We start from the raw sequence: 23,841 nt of genomic DNA, 5'->3' as shown, positions 1-23,841 counted from the left end.
TATTCCTACCCATGATTTAATAGGTGGAGATAAAGCTTGGGGAAGAGCTGGTGCTCGTCCGACAGATAGAGCTGCTCCAGCTACTGCAGATGCTGGTGTTGCTGCTAATAATAATCGTTCTATAGTTTTTCCAGGTATTAAACCTAACCAGGCACTTTATTGGCTTAGAACACAATTCCCAACTATTTTAGATGAAAAGAAACGTATCCGTTTTAACAGTCTTTATCAGGAAAATGAGCCAGTTGATGCATTTTATAGAACTGTAAAGAGGGCTGGAAAATTACTAAAACTAACTGATGATCTTATTATCGACCAGTTCTTTAGAGGTCTTTCGGCTGATAATATTTTTGAAGCAGAAAGGTTTCACAATCTTAATCCTGATGACTTGGTTAAACATCTGAGAAATTTAGAACGGAGAAGGGCTGAAATGCGCTTGGGGTTACAAGATAGAAATCGGAGAATTCGAGCAGATTACAGTGATGTAACTCAACCTCCGTTAGGAAAACAGGAACCTGTCGTACTGACATCAAAGTCATCTGGGGTTACTCAAGAACAATTACAAGAGTTACTTAAGGCTTAAGCTGAGGAACTTACCAAGAATTTTCAGGTGCAATTTAAACAATTACAGGCTTGGCCAGTTCGTAATCCACCAGTCTATAGACAGCAGATTAAACCTGTTCGACCAAAACCACAGAGACGTGTTGTTCAAGATCCTCAGGATCCTGATTGGGATGATGGTTATGTAGATCATGATGTTGGTGATGACCCTGATGCTCCTGAGTGGACTTTGGATGATCATCAAAATGCTATTGATCTTATTATGGGATATAAACGTGGGACGTCTAAAATACTTACAAAACAACTTCAGAAGGCTAAAGATAGACGTGATGATCTGGATTTGGCCCGAGCAATGAGAAACCTCGATCTTAATGATGATGCTATGGACATTGATACTGCGAGTTTTGGTGAAAAGGTAGAATTGAGAGAAAAAGATGGTGATGTCTATATGGTTCGTGTTGGGTCAAAAAAAAAGTAGGTTCGAGTATCTCAAAACTTCTTAAGTCGTCCCCAAATAAAACAGCAGTTAGCTCTTCTAGTGTGCCATTGAAAGGCAAAGCAACCCCTGTTAAGATTCCTGTGAAAGTTACTGGTAGTAAGTCTACACCTGCAAAAGCTGTTACTAAGAATGATTTATTAAGCCTGTTAAGGTCTGCAGACTTTAGGAAATTACTCCGTGAGATTCTTCAGGAGGAGTTATTGTCTGCTAGAAAAGTCACAGAGATTCCGGAGGATCTAGTTGAGGAGGAACAAGAAGAGGATATCAGGGTAGATGATCCTATGGATATTGACATAGCTCGTTTAGAGAATACTAAAGATCTTTTAGCACTGGATGGGGAGGTTAATGGAATAGCAATTCAGTGTTTAGCAGACACTTGTGCTAATGCGTCTTTTATTCAGAGAGAAGCTGCTGAGGAATTAGGGTTGGATATTGACAAGAGTATTACATATAACATATCTGGTGCTTCAGGAACAGGTAGGACATTCGGCATGGTAAAGGGAGTGACAATCAAACTTACCCCTGATTATGCTATCACTGAGGACCTTGCAGTCTTAAGTGGTTACAAGCATAGGGAAATTGGGTTAAGCCGAACGTGTCTGAAACGTTACAATTATGATGTCCATGAATCACGTGAACATATAGCCTTTACCTGTGATGGGAAGAATGTTTTTATCCCGATAGTTCCTGATGCTAATCGAGGGGATAAAAAATAAGACCCTTTAATTCTTCTATTTTTTTTTTATTCCCAAAATTTGCGAATTAAGTCAGGGACATCCTCCTTCAACCGGTCAGCAGGTTCCCAAGTAGCCTCAGTGTCTGGATAGCGCTCCCACTTAACCAAATACTGGTCTTGACCTTTTCTAATGCGATGCCGAAGTATCTGCTCAGGAACAAATCTTTCAGGTTGTCCTCTTATCACAGAGTCAGGTGGAGGCTTTTCATTAATAGGAACTACTTGCAATTCCTTTCGGGTATATGCACATTTGGATACACCTAATCGACCATGTGGTCCATTAAGGAGATATGTAGGAGGCTGTTCGGGTGAGAGTATCATTTTTTTGATTACACGAATGTTTGGGTTCCATCTTATGTCTCCTGTACGGAATTTTCCGTGAAGTTTATTACCGAGTACTGAGATAGGTTCATCTAACTTGACTCTGACACGTGCTCCTTCAGAGAGGAGATCCGTCTTTTTTGACACTTTGGGTGATCCTGTCGGAATGTCTGGGGGATTTCTCTGCCAGAGTTCATTTACTTTACTCACTATATTATGGAAATCTTCTGACCATTCCACGGATGTCACCCCGGTTTTCAACTCCTGTGCTACCATTCGTTTAAGAAGGGGTTCTTGGATGGCTTGGATAGCTCTTTCAGCATAAGATTGCTGTTTATGCCTTCCTGGCTCTCCGAACCTCATCATTACCCCTAGGCTGTTCAGGAAAAAATCACGTACCTGGTCGTTAGTGAATTCTGATCCGGAGTCTGTCTCCAGTCTGTGTATTGGTGGCTTAATACGATTTCTTCTGTAGATTTTGACAAACCCGTTTAGAACTCTATTTGCAGTCTTATCCTTTAGGGGTTCTGCATCAACTCTCTTTCCTGCAACTTCCACCACTACGAGAAAATAGTGGAATCCTTTGGGGTCAACTGGCATCTCTGCAAGATCTGCCTGATGTGTTGCATTTGGTTTCCATACAATTACCTTTGGGCGTTCTGTTGACTTTTCCTTTAGGGGCTTTTTGTATAGGTTGTAATGCTCTTCACCTTTTAGAATTCGTGCTGGTACTCCGGAGAGATTGTAGTACTTATAGTAATTCTCTAAGTGTGACATATTACAACAAATTAAAGGAATGGTTTTAGACTTCAAATCTTAAAATGACACGTTTTTACTGCCTAAAGTGCAAGAAGGAAACTGAGACGGCTAGTGAAATACAAGATATGACTACAAATGGGCGTTACCGGCTGCATGGTGACTGCACAATTTGTGGTATGCATAAGAATACTTTTACTGGAATAGACTGGGTGATCAAGAAGAAGACTAAGGAGAAAAAGAAAGAAACCGCTGCTAAGAGACAGCAGATGGCTTACAATCAGCAATGCAAAAAACTTGGACAGAAAATCTTAGATTCTGATGACACGTGTAAACAGTGTATTGATAAATGCCTTAAGGAGGCAAAAAAGAGAAAGACGGATTAGTACTGTCTTCTAAACTTATCTTGATATGCTCTATTCTCAATACCCATTGTTCAATTACTTATTTTTTCTGACGGGGGTGGGACGGGGTTGGTCTTACTGGCTCTATAGACCTTCTAGGGGCTTACCTACTAACTTACCTGGTTTGCTGTCTCACTGCTTCCAACAGATTATTAGACGGAATCCTGACTTGTTCCAGATGTTCCGGATGTGGCGGATCTGGGGGGTAAAAATAAAACTTTTTCTGGGGGGATGTCCTCTCATATTTTTTCTGAAACATCTGCCACATCTGCCACATCCGGGACAACCCTCTCATTATATCCGTTATTGCTTCTTTTTCTATTGTTTTCTAGTTATTTGGTATATATATTTGTTCCAGATGTTGTCCCAGATTGTGGCGGATATATGGGGATTCCTGAGGCCCTAAGGGGCCAGATGAATACTGCGAGGCCGTTGAGGCCGAGGTGGGTGGAGCGGTAGCGAGACACACATCCAGCCCGACGACAATTTTTTCAGATTGTGTGGTGGTAATAGAATTGTATGGTGGTAATAAAACTATATGATGGTAACTAGATTATATGAAAAGTGGTAGGTGGATTATATGGTCACTAGTCGAAATAAGGCAAATCGGAAGTAAGGCAAATCGGCCAAATTTCGGCCAAATTTTGGATAAATTTCAGATATGATCGATAATCGGCTGACATTCGGCATAGCTGATTTGTGGTGCAAAATTCCGATTTCGGATATGATCGATAATCGGCTGCATATCAGATGACATTCGGCATAGCCGATTTGCAGTGCAAATTCCGATATTTGTTTCAAATTCCGATGTTTGCGCATTATAATATTTCGACATTCCGATAATTATATTATATGTAAATTTGACATTTAATAATTCCGATATTTGTATTGTATTGTTTTAACATTTAATAAATTTCGATATTTGTATTATTTGAAATTTGTATTATTTTGAAATTTAATAAATTCCGATATTTGTATTATTTGAAATTTGTATATTTTGAAATTTAATAAATTCCGATATTTGTATTATTTGAAATTTGTATTATTTTGAAATTTAATAAATTCCGATATTTGTATTATTTGAAATTATATGTCATTTCATCAAAATAAAGTTCGAAAAAGATACTAATTTCAGCGAATATGAAATTTTCTATTGACTGGATTTACCGCTAAATAGACGTTTGAACTTCTCCTGCCTGAAATTCGGTATTTCGTTGGTATAAATCGGCCAAGAATATGATGAACTGGAATAATACAGTCGCGGGATTCTGGGTAAAACTCGGTACCCCATAATTCAACATTGCATATTTCGTCATCTCTAACTCTGAAATGATACCGAATATTTGATGATTCTGCAGGTTTATACCAGCGAATAAATGCTAGATTATGTTCGGATAACCCATCTGGCAAATTAACGGCATGTGTAAAAAAGTATTGGACTTGTCCAGGATAGCAATCGATATCACCACTTTCTGTCATAAATTTTGCCAAGATAAATGAGCTTTTTACATGACGTGATGATATCGAAGAGCCGAATATTTCAGAACCAATTCGGCACCTTCCAAATTGATTCATTTTAACTTGAACTATTATCGAATCTTCTGCACCCTCTCCAAATGGTTTCCGAAATTCCATCGTTTCGTAGCTCGCCATGTAGTATTCAACTATTAAGTCAAGCATATCACTTGACATTACAATATCGTTAAATACTGGTCTGAGCATTTCGCCCGGAAATGCTTCTTTTCCTGTGGTGGTCGATTCATGAATGTTTCTTGAAGTCAACCAAAATCGCCTCATTTCATCAGCAGAAAATTGGTCGGCTTCTGATAGAGAGCCAACAGATGGTCTATTACTAATCAAATCTAGGCCCTTTGATTCCACGCCGGAATTAATGATATTACTGATTTGATTATCAAACATCAGGCGGCGCATAATTTCCGGTTCAATTTTCCTTCTGCTATTCGGAAAAGAGCCTAAATTTATTTTAAACAAAAGTTGATAAAAATGCATTATTTTAGAAAGTAACAAGAATATTTAAAATATTATACCTAGCATGCCATTCATGCGCTCAAAGGAAAAACACCAGAATGTATATAAAGGTCCATAGTCGAGTGAGCATTCACATAAGTGAAGTGATAAATGTAAATTTGGTGTGATTTTATCATGACCGTAATTTTCTTCTATCAACTTCACTAGGTTAATTAGCCTCTGATGCGCCTCTCTCATGAAATCGACTTCTACAATTCGACTTACTGAAATTGAACAAATTCTCACAAAATTCACGAGAATCTTCCGGTCATTCTCAGAAAGATGTTCCCAGAGAGAGACCGTTGCATATATTGTAAAAAATATTTGCCATTGATCCGCAGTAAAATTTGAAAACCCATCTCCACAATCAACTTTTCCCGGGATTCGACCCAAGTCAGCTGGAACTTTAAATTCATCCATTTTTTTCTGAACTGTTTTCAAAATATGTGTTGTTAATACGCCATTTTCGATCCAAAGTCTTCTTACAATCCATTTTGCGATGCCCAGAAACAAGCAGTGCATCGGGTCGATTGTAATGAACCGAATTGGATCGAAATATGGTAGACGCAATAATTCGGACCATCTAACTCCAGTTTGCTTTACAAATCGCTTTCTTGCTGCGTCTGAATTACAGCGTCTCCATCCTATAGCATCTTGACGATGTTGAGCCGAATCACGGCAAGTAAACCATTCGTCCATTTCATTTATCCCAGCGAAATTATGCTGCTGATTTTCATAATTTGCCTTCTTTTCGCATCTATGACACGACACCAAAGCGGAAATATGTCCGCAAATTTTTCTTGCAGCCGGTATGTCACATGAAACAAGAATCAGAGCTGCGCGAATTCTTTTCCCTTCTTGACATTCATACGTTTTATTTAATGTCACTCCTTCCCAAAGTGACTTCAACTCATCAATGATTGGCGCCAGATAGTGGTTAATCTTATGTAAACTTACTTCATCTGGGCCGGGTAATAAGCCAAGAATCAAGATATTATTGCGCTTGAATCTGACATCCCTCGGAAGGTTACCGATTGCAGCGTATATTACTCCGGTGCTGTGGATTGTGCCGTCGAAGGGTTGAAACCAATCCAAATTCAAAATCAATCCGAGGTGCGAATCAGCAACATCAGATCGGAAAAAATTATTCGAACTTTCATCTGTCGTTTCTTTAAAAGTTTTCCAAACTTCACTATCGTATATATCAGTTAGGATATTATCGAAAGTTGGACGATTTATCCAATGCCTTAGAGAATTTTCAAAGTTAGGTTGACGATACATTGCTTCCAATTGCTGCTTAATACTCACAAACGGAAATAATAATTCAGGTTTGATTGAAATTTGGTTATTTAACAATGTTGTTTTCTGTGCCAAAGGTGTTTGGCACAACCTTAATCTTCGAGTTGTCGAATTAGGAAATTCGACATGGCAACACTTCATGATGGCAGGTTGCTCATTTTGGAGAAAACTTTTTATTTCCTGTTTGTTGTATAATTTGTGGCATTTGGAACACGCCACAAAACTATGAAACCGGTCTTCAAGATTAAGGGCTTTTCTTGCTAGATATAAAGTGTCAGGAAATGTGTCAAAATCAGGACTACCGATTTCTGTTAGAACAAGCTTCAAGAATTTTATCAATGATTCTGTAGCTGTTTCTGGTAAGTTAAACCTGGTTCGGAAGCTCATGATCCATAATAATATCCATAAGAACCGATTATTTATTGATTGTTCAGTATCAGAATCTTGAAATGGTTCGAAAGGTGGACATGAATAATCTTCAAAAATTTCCTGGTATTCGTCATCATTGGATGGTTCATTATCGGATGATTCATTTCTATCATCGATATTTGCATCTTCCTCCGTAGTATATTCAGAAGATTCAGAAGATTTATCATCTACTGTATCTCCTAATTCAGCAATTATAACCGGTCGAACATATTTTCTTGATCGTTGTCTACTAGGCAATTCAGCTTCTGATTCTCTCATTCGTGGTTCATCTGATATTGAGGCACTTTCGTATGGTTCGTCACTAGGCAATTCAGCTTCATCAGGTAGATGTACTTCTGTTCTTTCTGAATCATCATCCTCTGAATCTTGGTTAATTTCATGGATAGTTTTCGTACGAGGATCTACTAATCGTCCATTACATTCAGAACAATTACATGCAACTAACCTTCCAATACGTGATGATGTAGGATAAGATTGATTTGAAGATTCTTCGTCAATTATATTTGACACTGATCTGGTTCTTTGTATACGTGATGAAGGTATGGCATGAGGTCTAGAATCTGATTCTTCATTGAGTATACTTGATAATGATCTTTTTCTCATCATTTTTGTGAACGTTTTTCGAAATAAAGTTAATTGTTAATAATATATCAATAATATCAATATAATTCGTTTAAAATACTTAAATTAGAATAAATTTTATTAAAATCATCAACTGCGTCGATGTAATACTAAATTTATTAAAATCATCAATCTACACTTAAATTATAAATATAAATCATTCGATTAATAATATTGATAATAAAATAGACTATTCGATCGATCAGTATGATGGCGAAAGTTTCTTAAAGTTTAATTTTTTAAACAACTTCATTTTTTCTCACCAACCTTTTTCTTTTTAGAGTTTAATCTTTTTAGAGTTTAATTGTCGATATAATACTTAAATTATATTAAATTTATTAAAATCATCAACTATCACTTAAATTATAAATATTACATGATGTCGATTTGCGTTCAAATCGTTCGATTAATAATATTAATAATAAAATAGACTATTCGATCAGTATGATGGCGAAAGTTTCTTAAAGTTTAATTTTTTAAATAAAACTTCATTTTTTCTCACCTTTTCTTTTTAGAGTTTTAACGTCTAATACTCTTCGCAACCAAAAAAAAAATAAAAAAATAAAGAGCCAAAATTCGCAACCAAAAAAAATAATGATCCAAAATAGAAAAAATAAAAATACTGAAAAAGGTTTGGCTAGTGATAATCGAAATAAAACGATTACTAACATCAATAAAAGTTCGTCCAATATCCAACAAGCTGTTGAAGGAACTGCCACCCCAATTCATGAGCGAGCTCAAACTACTAACATCAATAAAAGTTCGTCCAATATCCAACAAGCTGTTGAAGGGACTGCCACTCCAATTCATGAGCAAGCTCAAACTACTAACATCAATAAAAATTCGTCCAATACTCAACAACCATCTGCTGCGCCAAGTCATGAACGAGCTCAAAGTGTAAAAGAGAGATATAAAAATCTTCGGCTTCCGGATTCGTCCAATACTCAACCACCATCTGCTGCGCCAAGTCATGAACGAGTCCAAAGTGTAAAAGAGAGATATAAAAATCTTCGGCTTCCGGTCAGATATCAAACTAATGAACCTACCCGCGATGATGATGATGCATCAACAGGTCTGTATCGTGTATATATCGTCAGTTAGATTTAGTATTTTTTTTTTGTTGATTTTACATTTTTATACAGAGAATCGGAGGTTATCTCAAGAAGTATCCGATTTGCGTGCGAAGTGTTTACAGTTAGAACGACGAAATAATGAATTAACCAAACATACAGCTGTCGTTGCCACTGAAATAGCTCGCTTACGAAAAGATAACGAATTTCTTGCTGGTGTTAACGCAGAATTCGGTTCTGAAAATGACGACTTGAAAGAAGAGGTTAACGAATTAAAAACGAAACTCGAACAATACCAGATACGATCATCATCTGAAAGCCTTGATTTTATTGATGTTCCAGAAGAACGGTTAGCAAAACGGTTCAAATCGGATGGGTCAAAAAAAGTAAAGAAGACGGTACACTACGCCGAAAATCAACCAAAAGAAGAACAAGAAGAACAACGTGAAAAGGATGCGAGGGTTTGTAATTTTGTAATTTTAGGCAGAATTGTACAGTCTTTATACTTTTATACTAATTGTTCTGATTTAAAGATTGAAATGAAAATGATCCTCAAAACTATTAAACCTAATGACAATTTGGATAATAACGAAACGTTTAATAGTCCAAAAAATGTTGAAATTCGCAGTAGATTAATTCCCGAACTTCGAAGGGCGATGTTTCCGAATTATAAACCTTCAGTAGCACAATTGACGAACTGGTTAAGCGCCCTCCATAAGTCGCGAAGATCACAAACACAACTGAAAAAAAGTGGAAAAAGCGACGAGGACAGTCGCAGAGTTCACAACAACAGTCGCGTACAAAATGTAAAATTGTCGAATTTTTTCCTTTATCATCATGTTAATGATTTATGCTAATTTTCTTATATATTTATCATTTAAGAAAAAATTGCGTCGAATTAAGGCTGCAAAGGATCTTTATAGGAAAAGTGACGAAAGAATAATTGGTTATGAAAAACGCCAATTATTAAAAATGTTGGCAAATCGATCTTACCACTCGCCGGAAATCAGTGAGTCAGATGAAGAGAATCCAGATAAGACGATCGTATGCGTCTATGATTATTCTTGGCGATCACAAGAGGTTTATACTTCGATATTTATTATACTTCGATATTTATTATACTTCGATATTTATTATACTTAGATATTTATACTTCGATATTTATACTTCGATATTTATACTTCGATATTTATACTTCGATATATCACTCTTGTTCCTTTCTTTATTTTGTATTTATTTTATTATATTATTTTTTTTAGCTAAAAAATTTACTTCGAAACGTCATCGACTCACATTCGGCAGATATTCAAACGGCAAAATTACAACGACCTCGCCAGTATGATGATGAAGTTCAACACTTCGACCGAATGCACCCTGAAGATGCTCCACAATGGTCATATGTCGAGCAAGAGGATTTTATATATGATACGGAAATCGATAGTAGAAGTGGTTTCGACGAAGATGAAGACTATGGTGAAGAAACGGAAGAGGTGTTAATCGATAGTCAAAAAAGTGGAGCCGGTGATGATTTAGCTGAATGAAGCGGGACTATCGATTACATTTATTTTAAATTTTTTTTTCATGTATTATTCGTAAATATTTCTGATAATTAATATATAACGATAATAAATTTAAATCGAATTTTCTATATATAATAATTTTCCGAATTTAGTATGATTTAGTTCTGATTTATGTCCGATTTAAGTTTCAAAGTACATCTGATTGACTGTCCGAATTTAGTATGATTTAGTTCTGATTTATGTCCGATTTAAGTTCCGAAGTACATCTGATTGACTGTCCGAATTTAGTATGATTTAGTTCTGATTTATGTCCGATTTAAGTTCCGAAGTACATCTGATTGGCAGTCAATCGGATAACAATCGGAATATATTTTTTTTGTAAAAATCGGACATATTTCAGCCGTAATTTGACCTAAAATCGGATATCCGATTTTTAGCCGATTTGCCTTATTTCGACTAGTGGGTGGTAATTAAAATTATATGATGGTGGTAACTAGATTATATAAAGTGGTAGTTAAATTATATTAAAAGTGGTAGGTAGATTATATGATGGTAATTAAGTTATATGATAGTGGTAATTAGATTATATAAAGTGGTAGTATTTTAGATTATATGGTGGGAGTGAGCCAGAATTGGGGTTTTCATACTACTACTCGACCCTTTCGTTGCTTATAATCCACAAGATACGCAGCAAAAAAGGAAAACCAAAACTGGCGAGACCCTGAAAAATGTTGATCCTATTGTAACACAATCAACCTCTGCAACACCAACTGCGAACAAAGGAAAAGCTAATGAAGATTATTCAGATGTACTACAAAAGATCAACACACAAGATCAAGATGATCAATCGATGCGTGATGACTCACATTTTGATAATCCATCTGCCGATAATCAATTGCCTGAAAAAGAAATGGCTGACGCCGAATTTTCACCAATCGTCTTGTCTAAACATAACACATGAAAAGCAACTTATAATATTCTGGTGTAGTATGCAGAACTAGATAGAAAATTAATTAAGAGCGAGGCGTAGGTATCTTAGTATTTTAGACGTATAGAGAAGAGCATAATAAGTGGCGCAGTAAGTCACATGAAATGATCAACCTAAATGATTGACATTAATGATAGGCAATTTGTTTATACCGATAAACAGGTTATCACATATTTGTTTACGATGATAAAATTAGATCGCCAAGAATTAGATTTTCAGGAATAGTAATAACACTCCTAGACACGAGTATAAACTGTATCTAGTATGAAAAGATAGAAGAGATATTCCAAGAAGGAAATATTAGAAGAGATATTCCAAGAAGGAAATATTAGATGAGATATTCAGGAAAGGAAATTTTAACTCCAGGACATGAGTATAAACTGTACCAATTAGAATAGATAAGTCACGTGAATTCAAGGGTAATCGATATAATATTTAAAGAACATTTATTTGATCTGAATAAACTAACAAATTTTTGAACAGATAATTTCGAGAAAGTGAAAGGATAGAATTTTTACCCTTATTATTTTGAATTTATTGTATTTTATTTCGTTATTAATATGGATTGACATCATTATTATTTCATATGAAAGTTGTGAAAGACATGAATCTTTTAGATTCTATTAGTCCGAAAGAACAACATTTTTATTTTTATTGTGACCCTAGAAAAATGAACCACTAAACCAAGCTAACGAACATTATTTTACCAGTACATTAATGAAGATACTGACCCAATACATGAGTTTTCATGTACAATGAGGTATGCATGTGGCAGGTGCATCCTTCACCGGAGGCGCCCAAAAGTACACAGTTTTGTCATTATATTGTCAAAATTATCAAATCAAAAATCGACGTCGTTACCACTTTTGAAGAAAAAAAACTGATTAGATCGACTGATGATACCAGTCAAGAACAAAAATACTGTCACGTGATTAGTATTAAAGTCAACACCGAAGACGATTTAAATAGCTTATGTAATATGACTTTTAATTTGCCTAGTGCAACCGAGCGAGAAGAAAATAATGTCATTTATTCTTTTAAGAAAGTACAGTCACCCCTCTCTACAGCAAACCTTGATATAGCGAATAACACGATATAACGGATCATACAGTATGGTACCGATTTTAAATATGAAAAAAACCTTGATATAACGAAGTTTACTATTTATTTACCGTATAACGTAGTATGAAGTAAAGTGTGTGAATTTCTTATATAAAAATGCCTCTCGATATAACAGATTTTTTTTATAACGAATTTTTTTTCAGTTATAACGAAGAATTTCTATAGTTTATAATTAAATGTAATTATTAATAAATATTGATGCATTATGACATTAAATATCACCCCTGTGTTTTATATTTAAATTATGGATCAGGATTGTATCAGGATCGTATCAGGATTAATAATTCTGGCTATTTTATTTAATATTTAGGCAGAATTACATTAATTTACATTAATTCGGTTGTATTAGGATTCGATGTGAATTGTTATTAATTTATATTTATCACAGGGGTAAGGACACTCCTAGTTAAATTAATATATCATTAATAATTTATTTATTATATAGTCAGTTATTGTTAAACAGCATTCCTACAAAAGAAAGGAATTATAATAAACATTTTTATATAGAATACTTCAGGAAGCATTCCCTATAATAAAAAAATAAAAAAAGAACATTAGTAAATGTTCTTAAACAAAATTAAAAGAAAAAATTGAGTTGTCCCACTTACTTCTTGTCTCAAGCGTCCATTTCGAAGTCCCTACAATAAAAAAAATAAAAAATAATATTAGTAAATGTTCTTAAACGAAATTAAAAGAAAAAATTGAGTTGTCCCACTTACTTCTTGTCTCAAGCGTCCATTTCGAAGTCTCTACAATAAAAAAAATAAAAAAGAATATTAGTAAATGTTCTTAAACGAAATTAATAAAAAAAATCGAGTTCCCCACTTACTTCTTGTCTCAAGCATCCATTTTGAAGTTCCTACAATAAAAAAAATAAAAAAGAACATTAGTAAATGTTCTTAAACGAAATTAATAAAAAAAATTGAGTTCCCCACTTACTTCTTGTCTCAAGCGTCCATTTCAAAGTCCAGGAAGTTCCCTATAATAAAAAAATAAAAAAAGAACATTAGTAAATGTTCTTAAATAAAAAAAATTGAGTTTCCCACTTACTTCTCGTCTCAAGCGTCCATTTTGAAGTCCAGGAAGTTCCCTACAATAAAAAAAATAAAAAAAGAACATTAGTAAATGTTCTTAAATGAAAATAATATAAAAAACCCCCCAGTTCCCACTTACTTCTCATTCTAGGCATCTATTTTGAAGTTTAGAAAGCACCCCTATAAAAAAAAGATTAAAAAAAATGTTAAATTATCGGTAATCAGATCAACAAGTCACATGATCTGTATAACCGATATTCCTATACTGAAGAATTCGTTATACAATACCGAATAATTCGTTATAGTGTTAACGAAGTTGCTTATAACGAAGCCCTGATAAGCTGGAACCTAGGGTTCGTTATATCGAGAGGGGACTGTAGATAATTTACAAGAAAAACGAAAACAACTTTTTCAAACTCGTGAAAGTCGTACTATCAAGGTATTTAATATACCGTTATATATGGAAAATTATAATTTGAAGGCTGTTTTTAGTCGATATGGAGAGTTAGAAGAAGATGGCATTACCACACGACTTAAAGGTATATACAGACAAGCTTTTATAACCTACAAAGATGAACTTAGTTTACAACCTTTTTACGCTCAATGGAGTGTATGGGCGTTTAAAGAATGTCTCTCGGTGATACCTGTTTTGCTATCTGAAGATAAAAAATCTGAAAGGTTCCAATTTGCAGCAAAAATTAATGGTTTACCGTTCAATACTTGTGCACGTGATTTACAACCATTGGTTACAGAAACTAGCGCTACGTCTATTTTTATTCCACGCAACCCCGTGACATATAAACCTATGAAATATGCTTTTGTATATTTTAAAAATGATGAAGATTTTAGTATTGCAACCAATAATGTATATGAATATGAAGGTCAACAACTAGAATGGTCCCCGTTAGATACCAAATCTTGTCATAGATGTGGATATACGGGACATGTAGCGAAGGAATGTCAAACAGAATTACGACAACGTTCAAATAAATTAAATCGTAACCAACTGCTCCAACAGTTTAAAAATCATAATAAATCTAGATTCAATTCATACGCCGATGCTACTAAGGAAAATAGATATCCTAATAGTCGACAACGACATTGGAATCAAAATAATATTATCAATCGACAACGTAATAACAATACTTACACCTTTAGTGAAGAAGAAATGCAAGCTTGGGGTAACGAAAAAGATATAAGTGACAACAACTACAACCCAATTCAAGGCGGTACTAGGAAAGGAGGCTCTATGCATGATCTAAATAACAATAAACATACATCTTCACATAATGATTTATCAGATATTAAAAAACAACTCACTACTTTAAATGCAATGATTACCGAATTTAGAAAAGAAAATGATATAGTTAGAAAAGAAATCAATTCAATTAAAGAAACCTTTAAAAATAATAATAATCGTAAAGGTCCCCAACATAAGCCTAACAAATTACCAATAGTTAACGATAATAACAAGCGTGCCAAACCTGACTCATCTTCAAGTGAAAATGATGACAACAACTTAGTTCTTAACTTAGAATCACGAGTAGAAAAACAAGATAGTTTGCTAAATAATATGTACAATATGATCACGAAACTCACTGGACAACTTTCCAATAAAGAACAAAATGATTCTACTACAAACAAAATTGCAAGTATTGGGGGTACTAGCAATTCAACCAACCAGTTTGAATCCACTTTTTAAATCCTAATGATTGTACAACCTAATAATAACAATTTAATTAATAATTATTCTAACAATCCACCCCCACATTTAATTAATTATAAAAGAAAAAAGAAAAAGAAGAAAAAAACAAACTTAATGAACATTTCAAAAGATGATACAATTCCAAATCAAATTAACAATAACATAAATATGGTTAATAATGAGCATGTTAATCAGAAATATTTTACAAAAATAGTGGTGCTCAATGTATGTACTTTAACAGAATATAAATTGAACAATATTTTTGACTATATAAGAAAAAATGGTATCGATATTATGGGTATTACGGAAACACAAAAAGCCGACAAAGAAATTAACTTTTTCAACGCAGATAAAGCTGGATATAAAATTATTTCACATAATGATAATAAAAATGCTATTGGAAAAGGAGTTATGCATTTAATACGCAATAATTTAGAAAAACATATATTCAATATAGAAAAAATTAATGGACGAATATTAATAGTTGACTTTTCTTTTAAGAATAACAAAAAATTACGTTTAATATTATTTTATAATTTAGCTAATCATCGTACTGGTGTAAATATGAACAACAAAATTGATATGAATACACATGTAATTAAACGGATTAAAAATGCTAAGTCTCAAAAAATGGAAATTATTTGTTGTGGTGATTTTAATTTACAATATCGTAGGTTTAAAAAACGACAAGATAATAAACAATCTATACCAAAAATGTTGAAAATTTTTCAAAAATTAGAGGATCTTAATTTATGGGATGTTCATAAAGAATCTTATGATATGGATAATACAAAAGAAATAATGACTTTTTTTGGTCGTTTCAACTCAAGAATTGATTATATATGGATATCAGAAAATCTTTTCACGAAAACATTGAAAGCAAAAATTATTAATATAAGAGATATAATTAAAATGGATCACGCTTTATTAACTTTTGATTTTATTAATGAAGATTTGATTTATCTGATTTTACAGGCAAAAAAAATGAATACGACTAATACGAATTTAATTAGACATATTTTTGATTTTGATAATACTGAAGAAAAAGATCTTTTAAGTTTCCAAGATGATTTAAAAAAGGTTGCTACTTCTTTTAATTTAAATGGTTCAATAGAAGAAAAGTGGTCATTTTTTAAAAATAATTTATTGAAAATTAAACAACAATATATTCGATCTAAAGAAATTTTCGTTAATATCGACCGTGACAAAACATTTCAACATACACAACTATATAAAGATTTATGATACATTGTATATTTAAGAAGAAAATTTAAAAAGAAATTGAGTTTTGAAAGACTCGCTCTAAATTGGAAATACTACAATAATTATTTAAAACATCTTATTAAAAGACATTCAATAGATGAAGTGAATTCAACGTATCTCTTATTACAACATAGATTAAGTCGATTTTTGATTGGTCAATATGTTAAGGAATTAAATGAGATATATGACATTTTATTTTCAAAATTTTCACTGGAAATGTTTAATCTAAAAAATGAAAAAATTAAAGATGCCATAGATAAACATTGTAGTATACAGAACTAGATAGAGAATTAATTAATAATTAGGCGTAGGTATCTTAGTATTTTAGACGTATAGAAAATAACATGAAAAGTTAATAGGCGCAGTAAGTCACATGTTGAGTGACCTAGATGATTAACATTGATGAGAGATACTAATGATCAACAATTTGTATTTATTTGTCTACAATGGAGTTATTGTAATGATCCAACTCCTGGACATGAGGATAAACTGTAACCAATTAGAATAGATAAGTCATATGAGTTCAAGGGTAATTGAAAATCTTATTTAACAGACATTTATTTGATCTGAATAAACTAACAAATTTTGAACAGATAATTTTGAAGAAAAGTGAATTGATAAGATTTTTACCCTTATTATTGTATTTTGAATTTGATGAATTTATTATTATTAACAAATTATGAATTACTTTTACTTTGTTTCTTTTATTGAAAGTTGTGAAAGGCATAAATCTTTTAGATTTTATTAGTCCGAAAGAACAACATTTTATTTGACCCTGAAAAATGAATCACTAAACCAAGCTAATGAAATGTTGTAACGTCATGAAGATACTGATCCAATACATGAGTTTTCATGTATAATGAGCGATGCATGTGGCAGGTGCATCCTTCATTTTGGTGCATGCTCCGAGAAATGATTGGTTATCTTCATATAATCAAAGTAGATTCATAGTTAAAGATGATTCATAGTTTATAAGAATATCTGGTAGGTATTAAATTTAGAGGTCTAGATAAGATTCGGTACTAACACAAGAGAATTGGAAAGAACAAGTAAGTTAGGCACAAGTAACCACTTGAGTAAATTGTTACATGAAAGGTCACTCAAACCTAAAGGAGGATTGAATAACCACTCAAGGGACAGAAAGTGTGAGGTATCCTGACAGCATCTTAAAAGCGGTACCTGGGGAATACCTTAGGTGTGGATTTATCTAGGACTTTAATTTTAATGGGAATACGCCAATGCCCTAAGAAAATTGGAAAATTTTTATTGTCCTAAACAGGCATAATCGTGCGCAAGGTTATATACAGGAAGCACTCTGAAGATTGTTTAGAAACCTACTACTAGCAATAAATTTGTGATTCGAAATAAGGAATTTCCTTCCAAACCTGGAAACTAGTATACACGATTTTGTGGTAAAGCTAAGCCTAGTATAGGGGAAAAAGGTAATTCCACCAAACTCGATCTTGTGTAATCCATGGATAGCAGTTGACTCTTAGGAGGATAGATACACCCATAAAAAAAACACATGGATCAAAACGGAGATGGTTAGATACGATGTAATTAGACTATGGAATATAACGGTTGACACTTAAAGTGGTTAGACACGATGTAGTTTAATTATGGAACATAACTGTTGACATCTCTAAGAGGTTGTGGGTCAACCTTGATACCCTCTAGTGGTTGTGAGCAAGCTGTAAGAAACTCTCAATAAAATTTTAAAACCCTTAGTGTGTCGGGCACTATATCCCAAGAAAAGCCAGCTGGGGCAACATGATTTAAATACCAAGAGTGTTACGGGCACTATATCCCAAGAGCTAAAAGGGAGCTATAATTTAATATAGAATAATAGAAGTATAAATTTATAGAATTATTAAAAATATATATAGACTAGCAGGAACGGGGAGAATTGATAAATTTTATAAGATGGATATTTGGGATAGATTACAAAATATTTGGGACAATCATGAAATGCAAAGACACATACAGAAATTGGGTAGGTATCAAAAGATCTATCATGCAGAAAATGTTACGGATATTTGAAAGACAATAGGAAAGAACCGAAAGAATTTTTAGAATTTTGGAGAATATTGAAGGAATTGATACCACAAATAGGAACATATAATTGGAACACTATAATAAATTTTAGCAATTTAATACCGAATGAAGATGAGGCGATAGTAGAAATTAAGAGAAGGAAAAAAGCGATAAACGTAGTAATACATTCGATAAGATATGATGAAAGGCCAGGACATACGTATAAAGGAATAGAGACGATAATAGAAATGATTATAGAAAACTGGGTGAGAATGGATGATAAAGGAGAAGTAATGGTAGGTATAGATGAGATAAAAGAGGAGATACAAACCAACAAGGAAATCATAGAGTTTTGACATCGTATCAGAGAAGGAGAGATAGAAAGACGATTTAATGAATTCTGGGAATGGTACAAGACAAAGACAGGAGTTATAGAGGAATCAGATAGAACAAGAGATTACTTCAAAGGATTGCTATATTTAGAAGAAACGATAGCTAATAAAGAGAATAAATGGAGAATAATGAGATTCCAAAAGAGTATGAGATATATGACCAGAGTGTCATATCCTAAATACAAAGATGGATGGAAAAATAGTAAGTTAACAGAAGAAATAATTGAAGAATTTATAGTAAGTAAACAATTTGAAATGAGATTTAGTGATGTTGGAAGTAGTGAATTTAATTTAGTAAGTTCTGAAGCGAGCGAAAATAATAGTGAAAACGATGATGAAGGAATATCAAGTATTGGTATAGCAGAAATCAAAGAAAGATTGGAAAGACGAGGAGCATCAGTAGAAGAATTAAAGATAGAAAGAGTAATAAGATTGGGATATGATTTAGGACAGATCCTTACGATAGAATTTTGGGTAAAGTATAATGAATTGGAAAATCTATCAGATGATAAGTTAAAAGAAGAATTAAACGAATGGGTAGGACAAAAGCCCAAGAAAACACTGAAGCAATAGAGAGATTTAGACAAATAATAGATAATTTGGGTGTAGTAATGTCAAATGATGCTATATGGCATCTATACAATTGGAGATTCGATGAAAAAGATATAGGAAATAGGCGATTTCTACAGGAATATTTAGGACTGATAAAAATGTATCCAATGAATGAGAAAAATAAGGTAATGATAAGAGAATTATTAAAACAATTCAACGAAGAAGCGGGAAAGATGGAGACTGCAGAATGGTTAGAAAAGGCACAAGAAAAAGGAATAGAGATTTTAGAGAGCGAATTATCGGTATTATGGAACATGGGATACACGGAAGAAGAAGTATTCACAGAAGGATTGATTGAGAAATTCCAAGAAATAAAGAACGAATTGAAACCAATTGTATTGAGGGAATTAGACCTATGGTTAGCGAAGAAACGAAAAAAAGAAAAAAGTAGAAAGCGAATCAAGTGAAGAGGAGGATGAAATCGACAAGATAATAGCATCAGTATATGAATTATTATTGGAGACGAAAAATGAATTAACAAAAGCGGATATCAGCAGGATATTAAGACTAGGATTTGATCAATATGAAATAGTCATAGATGGATTCGTGAAGGAGTACAAATCTGTACGAGAAAAGGATGATAAGGAAGTTTACAGGATATTACATTCACATCTAGCAAATAGAGGATTAATTTGGAATAGAGATGAAGAAGATACAGATGAATCAGATCCACAAAGGGAGCCAGGAAAAGAAAATTCAGGGTCAGAAGAAATTTAAAATAAAGACTTTGTAAGGGAATCAGAAACTACTTCGGAAGAAGAAGAAAAATCAAGTGATGAGTCTGAAAAACTTATAAATACACCTGGAAAAAGTCCTTCTGAACTTTCAGATAGCAAGCAAGAAAAAGAAGAAAATAAGAAAGAAACAACAATACCAATAGTACCTATAACACTGATACCAATAACAATGGCAAATATAAATCAGATTCAAAACGTCTTGAGAACGTTTGGAGCAACTATGCTTGGTCATGATATTGGAAATGATTGGACTAATCCAATTGCACCACCAATAATTTTGACTGGATTACAAGGAGAAATACAAACCGTTGAAGGATGTACCTGCCACATGCATACCTCATTGTACATGAAAACTCATGTATTGGGTCAGTATCTTCATTAATGTACTGGTAAAATAATGTTCGTTAGCTTGGTTTAGTGGTTCATTTTTCTAGGGTCACAATAAAAATAAAAATGTTGTTCTTTCGGACTAATAGAATCTAAAAGATTCATGCCTTTCACAACTTTCATATGAAATAATAATGATGTCAATCCATATTAATAACGAAATAAAATACAATAAATTCAAAATAATAAGGGTAAAAATTCTATCCTTTCACTTTCTTGAGATTATCTGTTCAAAAATTTGTTAGTTTATTCAGATCAAATAGATGTTCTTTAAATATTATATCGATTACCCTTGAATTCACGTGACTTATCTATTCTAATTGGTACAGTTTATACTCATGTCCTGGAGTTAAAATTTCCTTTCCTGAATATCTCATCTAATATTTCCTTCTTGGAATATCTCTTCTATCTTTTCATACTAGATACAGTTTATACTCGTGTCTAGGAGTGTTATTACTATTCCTGAAAATCTAATTCTTGGCGATCTAATTTTATCATCGTAAACAAATATGTGATAACCTGTTTATCGGTATAAACAAATTGCCTATCATTAATGTCAATCATTTAGGTTGATCATTTCATGTGACTTACTGCGCCACTTATTATGCTCTTCTCTATACGTCTAAAATACTAAGATACCTACGCTTCGCTCTTAATTAATTTTCTATCTAGTTCCGCATACTACAAAATTTCCCCACCAATAAATATTGTATCCCCACAATACTCCTAAAATTAATTAACTATCCTAAATCGAATCGAACTCGGGTCTCAATCGAATTTAAATTCCCTCGCTTCTATCTATTACTTCTTTCCCTTTAATCACTATCCTGGGTTCGAACCTCAATCTATCTTGATATTTCTTCAACCATTTACCATTCTGTGGTGTTTTTAGAACTTGTCCATTTAATTCTTTCAATCGATAAGATCCATTTAATAATTTCTCATGGATTACATATGGTCCTTTCCACTTTTCCTGTAATTTTTCTGACCATTGTTTTTCTCTCCATGCTTCATATAATAGCACTTTTTCTCCTATTTCAAATTCTTCTTTTATTTTATACTTTTCGTCATGATATCCTTTCTGTTTTACCTGTGCTTTCGTCAAATTTTCCCTTACTTTGAATCTTATTTTCAGTAGATCTTCAATCAACGTTTTCACTCTTTCCATCATAGTCATTTTATTTTTATCCTTGTCCAATGGTATTCTTGCCTCCCTACCATATGTTACATAAAGCGGTTGCATATTACTTGACTTATGTTTCTTTGTTCTATATGCAAATAACACAGATGGTATATTTCTATCCCAATCTTGTCCTCCTAGTTTTGCTAATGATTCACATAGCGTCCGATTGAATCTTTCTACTAATCCATTCATTTCTGGATGATATGGTGTTGATAATCTATGATTTATCCCACATCTTTCAACTAGTTTTTCCATCATTCTATTATTAAAATGTGTTCCTCTATCACTTATTATTTTCTTAGGACATCCATGTCTGCAAATTATATCCTCCCATAAAAATTCTGTTACTTCGTTAGCTGTTGCTTCTCTTAATGCTCTGGCTTCTACCCATTTCGTGAAGTAATCTATTGCTACTACTATGTATTTGTTACCTTTACCTGTCTCATTCAATAGTCCTACTATATCTATCCCTATCACTTCAAATGGTTCTCCTATCCTTATAGGATGTAGTTCATTTCTTCCAATTGGTCTTCCTCTCATTTGACAATTCTGACAAGTTCTAACGTACTCTTCAATATCTTTTTTCATATTTTCCTAATAATATCTTTCTCTTATCTTTTCATAGGTAGTGTTCATTCCAAAATGTCCTGACAATTCATTGTCATGCATCATATACATTAACCCTTCAAATTCAAATTTTCTAATTACTCTTAGCCTCTTTTCATCTTTTCTTCGATAAACTATCCCTTCTATAATTTCGTATTTCTTTTCATTTGCAATATTTCTAATTATTCTGTCATACTCACTTTCTTCCATAATATTTCTTTATATATTTCAGTTTTACCTATGGTTATTTCTATTTTTATTATCTCTTCCTGTATTTCCTTGATTGATGATACTTTTTTTTTATTCCAATCGTCGGATATTATATTACCCAACTCTCTATTCTTATCTCTTAACGCAATAATTTCTCTTTGAACGTCTTTCAGTGCTTTGACTAGTGCTTTTATTTCCAATTTTTTATCTCCTTATATACTTTTTCCCAACTCCTTTAATCATTTTTGATCTTCACTGCACTGTACTTTTTAGTATTCGTATATAAATTTTGATGCTCTTTAAACATTCTAACCATATCCATATACTCCTCTTTTTTCAATGTGTCATATGATGACTTATGTCCTCCATTTCCTTTTTTCGTCTCTCTTCCTATGTAATTTTCCCAACAGTTGTTGTTCTCCAGAAATATTACTATAGCCTTATCTATCAAATCTTTATACCTGAATATTTCTTTTTCCATTTCGTGATTTCCTTCTGGCGTTATCAATCCCCTATCAAAGCTTTTGGTCCTTTGATAAAAATATTCACAATAAGGTGATTTATCCAATATTACTATATTGGTATCTTCATCAAATTCTAACATTCTTCTGTTTATTTGTTCCACTACTTCCTTTCTGAATTTCCATTCAGTTTCTAATTTTGGAATTTCGAATTCTGGATTATCTCCTCTTCTTCTTTTAAATGTATTGAACCTTACTTTTAATCCTTGTTTTTCCCATTCTTTTATTAGATTAGTTACCACACTAGTTTTACCTACTCCGTCTACTCCATAAATTATTACTATCATTGGTTTCTTACCCTTTTTCATCGTTAATAACCTTGATAACGCATCAGCATTCTTATTTTCTTTTCCAGGTCTATGTATAATTTCAAAGTTGTACTGCTGCAATTCCATTACCCATCTAGCTCTTCTTCCTGTTGGTATTTTAGCACTCATCAATCCTTTCAAGGCTGCATGGTCTGTTATCACTTTAAATCTTCGATTGACTAAATACTTATGGAAATGTTTTACTCCCCATATCACTGCTAAATATTCTAATTCAGTTATCGGATATCTTTTCTCAGCCCCTTGCAGGCTTCTACTTGCGTAAGCTATTACTATTTCTCATCCTTTTTCATCTTTTTGACTTAGTATAGCCCCAATACCATCTCCTGAAGCGTCCGTTATCAATATAAATTCTTTCTCATAATTAGGATATTGTAATATAGGATATTTTGTCAATTTTTCCTTCAATGTGTCAAATGCTTTTTGTTGTTCCTCACCCCATATAAACTCCGTTTCTTTCTTTACTAAACTTGTTAGAGG

The 23,841-nt window shown here is 33.0% G+C and overlaps 6 protein-coding genes across 6 annotated transcripts; 5 read left to right on the top strand and 1 right to left on the bottom strand.

Annotated features, from left to right (window-relative positions):
- Positions 1-8,245: 8,245 nt before the first annotated feature.
- Positions 8,246-10,262, top strand: OCT59_004540 (uncharacterized protein; the record flags this gene model as incomplete). The annotated part of the gene is made up of 5 exons (XM_066148347.1): positions 8,246-8,723; positions 8,794-9,182; positions 9,255-9,527; positions 9,604-9,801; positions 9,981-10,262. The coding sequence occupies 5 exons, from the start codon at positions 8,246-8,248 to the stop codon at positions 10,260-10,262; spliced, it is 1,620 nt and encodes a 539-aa protein (XP_065996954.1).
- Positions 10,263-10,790: 528 nt separating this feature from the next.
- Positions 10,791-11,202, top strand: OCT59_004539 (uncharacterized protein; the record flags this gene model as incomplete). Its single annotated transcript, XM_066148346.1, has 2 exons — positions 10,791-10,815; positions 10,925-11,202. 2 exons carry the CDS (start codon positions 10,791-10,793, stop codon positions 11,200-11,202), a joined length of 303 nt encoding a protein of 100 aa, XP_065996953.1.
- Positions 11,203-12,864: 1,662 nt separating this feature from the next.
- On the bottom strand, positions 12,865-13,540 carry OCT59_004538 (uncharacterized protein; the record flags this gene model as incomplete). The annotated part of the gene is made up of 7 exons (XM_066148345.1): positions 12,865-12,878; positions 12,960-12,989; positions 13,071-13,100; positions 13,181-13,210; positions 13,291-13,330; positions 13,402-13,441; positions 13,521-13,540. The coding sequence occupies 7 exons, from the start codon at positions 13,538-13,540 to the stop codon at positions 12,865-12,867; spliced, it is 204 nt and encodes a 67-aa protein (XP_065996952.1).
- Positions 13,541-13,845: 305 nt separating this feature from the next.
- OCT59_004537 (uncharacterized protein) lies at positions 13,846-15,087 on the top strand (the record flags this gene model as incomplete). Its single annotated transcript, XM_025310817.1, has 1 exon — positions 13,846-15,087. The coding sequence occupies one exon, from the start codon at positions 13,846-13,848 to the stop codon at positions 15,085-15,087; it is 1,242 nt and encodes a 413-aa protein (XP_025178328.1).
- A 3,189-nt stretch (positions 15,088-18,276) lies between these two features.
- Positions 18,277-19,352, top strand: OCT59_004536 (uncharacterized protein; the record flags this gene model as incomplete). The annotated part of the gene is made up of 3 exons (XM_066148343.1): positions 18,277-18,350; positions 18,500-18,683; positions 18,804-19,352. The coding sequence occupies 3 exons, from the start codon at positions 18,277-18,279 to the stop codon at positions 19,350-19,352; spliced, it is 807 nt and encodes a 268-aa protein (XP_065996951.1).
- A 38-nt stretch (positions 19,353-19,390) lies between these two features.
- OCT59_004535 (uncharacterized protein) lies at positions 19,391-20,108 on the top strand (the record flags this gene model as incomplete). The annotated part of the gene is made up of 2 exons (XM_066148342.1): positions 19,391-19,749; positions 19,886-20,108. 2 exons carry the CDS (start codon positions 19,391-19,393, stop codon positions 20,106-20,108), a joined length of 582 nt encoding a protein of 193 aa, XP_065996950.1.
- Between the last annotated feature and the right edge of the window lie 3,733 nt (positions 20,109-23,841).

The sequence above is a fragment of the Rhizophagus irregularis genome, chromosome 12 (assembly GCF_026210795.1).
Source record: "Rhizophagus irregularis chromosome 12, complete sequence".
NCBI lineage: Eukaryota > Fungi > Glomeromycota > Glomeromycetes > Glomerales > Glomeraceae > Rhizophagus > Rhizophagus irregularis.
Note: the sequence above shows the minus strand (reverse complement) of the source record. Positions and strands in the feature narration are given on the sequence as shown.